We start from the raw sequence: 5,658 nt of genomic DNA on the forward strand, positions 1-5,658 counted from the left end.
TTTTAATAGATCGATCGCTTGAGTCGGTTCAGGTCGAGTGAAGTTTGGCTCTGTTTTTGGATGTATTCGAGTAAATTTTGTGATTGATTTCAGTTTTGCTCCGAAGTAAAAGCAAATGCAAACTCATAATATGGTCGAAGGGATTTCTTCACGAGTTCATGATGTTTGAAAGCTACAATGCTTGGCGTACAAAAGCAGTGTGTGGAGTACAAATGCAGGTACTGTGATCTTCTTCTATCGTAGTTGGCATCCACCTCATAATAGCCTGTAAGTACAAGCTTAGCTAACTAAAGCTTTGCCCCTTAACCCATTCACATTCCAATCATATCTATCACAGCCCCAGAGGAACCCTTCATCCATGTCTGATGCAAGAAAACCAAGATCAAGACCAATAATATTCCGCACCAAACGTTTGTCATCTGGTTCGAACCTCACAATCTTGCCTTGCCTTGTTCTCTGATCACCACATCAGATTTGTAGCACCGAGAGACAAGATCAACCATGGTGGTTGAGCAGAAAGTGAAGTGGTCCAGAGGGAAGGAAAAGTGAGGGGAAGAATATGATCCTAGTAAGAAGAGATCAAACTATCTGCCGAGCAAAAAAGGTGTACTTCTTCCTTTTGGCAGTAGCAAAGGAGATCACAAACAAAAAGGAGGGAGGGTGGAAGTCTCCTCCCCCAACACTATGGCCTCATTCAGCTCAACTCAGTAGTGTAGTACTGCTTCCATATATCCCACTACATCGTCCCAAGTATATCCATCCATGATCAGGCGTGACACTCTGAAGTGGGGTGCTATATCATGGAGCTCCCACCCATCCTAAGCTTTCCAACCTTTTCACTCCCAATTCCTAATGTCAACCACACCACCCTAATCCAAGTTACAATGCACTCCATCATCTCCCTCTCCCACAAAAGGCCACACTATTCCCTCCCTTTAATGTTTCCTCTGAGGCCAGCAACTTGCAACAAGCCAAGAGCATCACCTCGGTGATGACCACTGCTTCCTGTTGTGGCCTGCGCCACCTCGTGTCGGCTTCACTCCCGGCGGGGCGTGAAAGTTTGGTACGTGACGATGCCTGCGCCTGGAAACTCCTCCACCGCCTGGCTTCGGCAGCTCAGTCCGAGCGGCTCGAGTGCGTCCCCCACGGCCGATCGCACTTGGTTCTCGTCGACGTTGGGTGCCATGCAGAACGATACCGACACCGCGCCCGGCCGGAACACCCCGATGGCCTTTCTCAGCGAATCCAGCACTTCGGCTCTGCCTCCCGCCCATCGGCCTGTGCACTCGAAGCTGGCGTAGCTGTGGCCCTCCTCCGGCGTGACGTGTATCGTGGAATAGCTGTCGCGGTCGAGACCATTCATCGAGTATCCACATGGGTCGAACGCGAAGCCGCAGACGAGCGTGCGTGGGTTGATGCTACCGACCTCGGTCAGGTCCGTCATGTCTGCGCCCACAGCGTCGCCCGACCTCTCGTCGCCTTTCTTCCGGAAGAAACGCCGCGCCAGCGACCGGTCCAGCTCCGTCATGCACACTTCAACCGTAAAAGTGCTCCACGAACCTGCCGCCAAGCGGTCGTCGTCGTCGTCGGCGGAAGCAGAGTAGACGTGCCAGGAGTGCGAGCTGCTCGACGGAAGGACGCAAGCTTTTCTAAAGGCTAGGCTCGGCGGGAGGCGCTCTTCCAAGTAGAGCGCCTCCTCCGCGAAGCTGGTGTGAGGGAACGGCTGGGCCCGAGGGAAGATGAAGCTGCCGCGGGAGTAGCGGCAGGCTCGGAGACGAAGGCCGAGCTCCGCGGTGTGGCGAAGTAGACAAGGGACGGATCGCAGCAGCTGAGTAGTGCCGCAGGTCTTGAGAACCATCTTATAAGGATAAACAAAGAGGCTGGACTCGGAGAGGATGTACGCGTCGAAGTAGCGGTTACCGACGGCAGAGACGACGGTGCACTGCACGGCGTCGAGGACCTGCGCGAGGGCATCGCACCGCAGCCGGCGGAGGCCGAGCGAGTCGTGGCCCGAGAAGTGGAGCTCCAGGCGCTTCTCGAAGCCTTCGAAGCCGGAGACAGCCATGCCGCGGCGGTGGTAGAAGCAGCGAAATAGGGTGGATGGTGTTGGGGACACCAAGGCATGCACGTGGGAGGACAGAGGGGATGGAGGGGGATTTATAGAGTTCTGGTGAGCAGAGGGGATGAGGTGGGAGAATGGAGGAGGGTGGCATGCGTGCGAGGCAACCAAGGATAATGATTGCAGGCATAATGAAGCCAAATGGAGGAGGAGGAGGAGGAGGAGGAGGAGAGGAAGAAGGAGATCCTCACGAGAAGAAGACATCCAACGGGGAACGGGGATTCAGCCCACGCGCACGGCGTAGTGGAGAGAGTTCATACTCAGCACAGAAAAGAAGGAAAAGCCTGTGCGTGCGCGCGATATTTACTTGCACATAACAAGATGGAGTGAAAATGTCGACCGTCGACAGGCGAGATAAAGAGAGAGATGGATCAGCGTTCGATGAAAAGTTGGAATCGGAGGATTTGCTGGGGATTGTGGATGTAGTGTTGGCAAACATGAACGAGGTCAAAGAGACGCAGGACCATCTTCTTCTGGCCAAGGCCAAATGACCCGCACTCGTCATGCTCTCTTTGATCCACCGGGAGACACCGTGGGGGTCGAGTGACCACAACATTAGCAGTCCCCCAGGTGGATTCCAAACCTGGAAGAAATAGCGGAGCGAGCGAGCGAGAGAGAGAGAGATAGAGAGCGCAAAACATGGGGTAAATCCTGTTGCTCGACCTCTGATGCCAAGTACGTACGAAAAGGTCATATGCTTTGGTGGAATACTCGAATGTGTTCGACGACTGACTCCAATGGAGTCTCCTCTTGAAGAATTCCGATGATTAAGAGAGCTTCCACCAAATTTTTATCAAGCCATATATAATTAATAAACGGCTTTATATATAATTAATATGCTTCTGAGGTTGAACTCGGACGAGTTTGAGTCGACTCAACTCGGGTGGTTTCCGAGTCCAGTCCAGTCGAGGTTTTGAATATTTATTGAATTCAGCATATATATATATATATATATATATATATATATATATATATATATATATATATATATATAATTGAATTGAATCTATAATGTCTCGGATTGTGAATAGGTTGGATCGTAGATCTCCAGTTATGAGTGTGATAAAAATCGAGTGACTTGATACCATGATAATATTTCGATTTGATGACCAATAAAGATTAATCTATTAGGAAAGAGACTGACATAAACTCTTTAACATATTTTGAATTGCTTTTTTATTTTAATAATAATAAGCACAATTGCATGATAAATCTAATGAAGTACAATTACACAGTTGATATATCTAATGAAGTGTAGTGGAAGATGTTTCGTACGTCACTCCATCGATATCATATTGGATGGTATAGGAAAAACAAAATACAATAATAATAATGGTAAAAATTGTGCCTGCCACTTCAGCGGGCCCACGGGCGCACCCATGCATGCACGCGCGAGAAGCGGTGTATCTCACGCCCGTGGAGCCCACATCCGCAGACGAGCGCCTCGGAGGTGGTGGTCTCCTGCGGTGCTAAGTGCGGGTGAGCCAATGCGAGGTGGCATGGCCCATGCGTCCGCACTCACCCTCCGCACGCGCGCGCATATGATCAACCCTAGCGTCACTGTTACAAATAATGCCCCTCCTTTTCTCTCTCTCTCTCTCTCTCTCTTCTGTATTGTCTTTTTCTTCTTCTTCTCCCATACCACCTGCCATGCCTCTCAACTATACGTACTCTGCACTTTGCGCCTGTGAAATAATACCCACTTTCTCAGTGTTTTATCCTCATCCACTTTTTGTCCTTTCACTGTTACCACAATGAAGAAGATGCGTTCTATGAGACAGAGTGATTCTTCTGTCTATGATTCTTGCAAGATCTTAATAAATAGATCACGATCCATGGTAGAAATAGGCCACAAGTTTCTTTGCGAGATAAGATACGGTGCACGCGATAGATTCCTCTAGTTTTGTGTCCTATATTGCTCTTTATACGAGGATCATCGCTAGTGATTCACGCTTCACTCACAGTATTGATTTCTTGTTTTCCTACGAAACCCTAGAGAGAATCAAAGGATTTTATGTGGTCATGCCTCATGATTCAAGGGGGACCATACGTACATACGAACTGGTTCTCGAGTATCTACGAACGTATTCCAGCTTGTACACGTCGGGTTTCGTGCGCATCTCGAGCCTGCATGCAGTACTCTTGTTTGCTGTTTCTTCCTCGCCGTTGTACTGCTGCTTCCCTAGAAAATAAGATAGATGCACACGCGATTACCAACCACCGTACGTCATGATTCAAGGTTACCTGCTATATGTGCACACACAATAATTTTGTGTCTCCTTTACTGATCAATATGCTAGCTTACAGGTTTTCTTCTACTGTTCTATTGGTGCTTCTTTGATCATACGCATTGCTTTAGGAAAAGGTTCCATAGATACACTGCAAAGCTTTCACGTCCTATTCCTGAAGAATCCTATGCAAAGACACGTTGTAGTTCTGAAGAATCCTATGCATTTTGTGTTGTCTTTGGACTGTCGATCTCAAGCACTACCTTTTGTCCTTGAATCACCGATCTGCATTCGACGTTCACTAGGTTTAGTATTCTCAAGTTGTCTGAGAATGCCATTTCACAATGCATTACACAATTAATTAGAGTGTTCCACGGACGCAGTTCATACCATCATTAATTCAGTGGCTGTAGTCAAACAAATCCAACGGCAGGAGGATCCCATTTACTCTTTTATTAGATCATATATGTATGCCCCACCTACCCAACACATGTAAGCATAATTCTCCGAGGTTTTCGAACCGTACCCTGTTGCAGGAAAGCTTTCTAATTGGCCCTGGATTTGTTTGCTTCAAAGACACTTTTATGTCGTCCTTTGTGTAATGAGCCCGGAAAAGATACGGTTCATGAATCTAAGCATGTAAGTGTGGGCTGAAGCATGATGCGAAGGAGGTCTCTTTATCTAGTTTGGGTAAGCTGGATGCTTCGAGATGGGGGAAGGCCTCCGTGAAGCTTAAACAAGTCCAAGCTATGGAGAGCAAAGCGAGTCCGGGGCAGAGGGGACATGATGGCCTCCATGCTCGCAGCAGCTCATTGCAGCGCTGAAAGGCGAGAGGATGAATCTCTCGGAACTCTCACACTGCTTTCCCGGGCCTTTCCTGTACACCTGCGGCAGTGCATGTGTACTGGGGAGTGGCCATCACATGGTCACACAGAAGACTGCATGCGTACATTGATGCAAGCTGGGCAGAGCCATGGCGATGATCATGGTGCAGAGGGAGTTGGAACAGGGAGGAGAATGATGGGGGGATTGAGATGTGGGTGTCGAGGGCACTGTGGCGCACACGGCGGCACGCACGCCGGAGCGAAATGATGGGCGGGCGCTGCGCGGGGGCGGAGAGGGATTGAGGAGGGTGGTCGCCCGGGGAATGATGGTGGGCGCTGCAGAGCCAGAGGACGATACGCCCAGGCTGATACGGCCCGAACTCCCACCCACTTGCTTTTGTACTCTCTGCCTACCCCTCGCTTTCTTTATCGTGTGTTGCGCTTATCATTCCACGAGGGAAACCTTTATATATATATATATATATAT

At 49.2% G+C, this 5,658-nt stretch overlaps 1 protein-coding gene across 1 annotated transcript; it reads right to left on the reverse strand.

Moving 5' to 3' along the window:
• Window positions 1-589: 589 nt before the first annotated feature.
• LOC103972457 (S-adenosylmethionine decarboxylase proenzyme 4-like) lies at window positions 590-2,823 on the reverse strand. Its single transcript, XM_009386801.3, has one exon. The coding sequence runs from the start codon at window positions 2,321-2,323 to the stop codon at window positions 1,037-1,039; it is 1,287 nt and encodes a 428-aa protein (XP_009385076.3). The 5' UTR covers window positions 2,324-2,823; the 3' UTR covers window positions 590-1,036.
• Window positions 2,824-5,658: the final 2,835 nt, after the last annotated feature.

The sequence above is a fragment of the Musa acuminata genome, chromosome BXJ1-11 (genome assembly GCF_036884655.1).
Source record: "Musa acuminata AAA Group cultivar baxijiao chromosome BXJ1-11, Cavendish_Baxijiao_AAA, whole genome shotgun sequence".
Classification (NCBI taxonomy): Eukaryota; Viridiplantae; Streptophyta; class Magnoliopsida; order Zingiberales; family Musaceae; genus Musa; species Musa acuminata.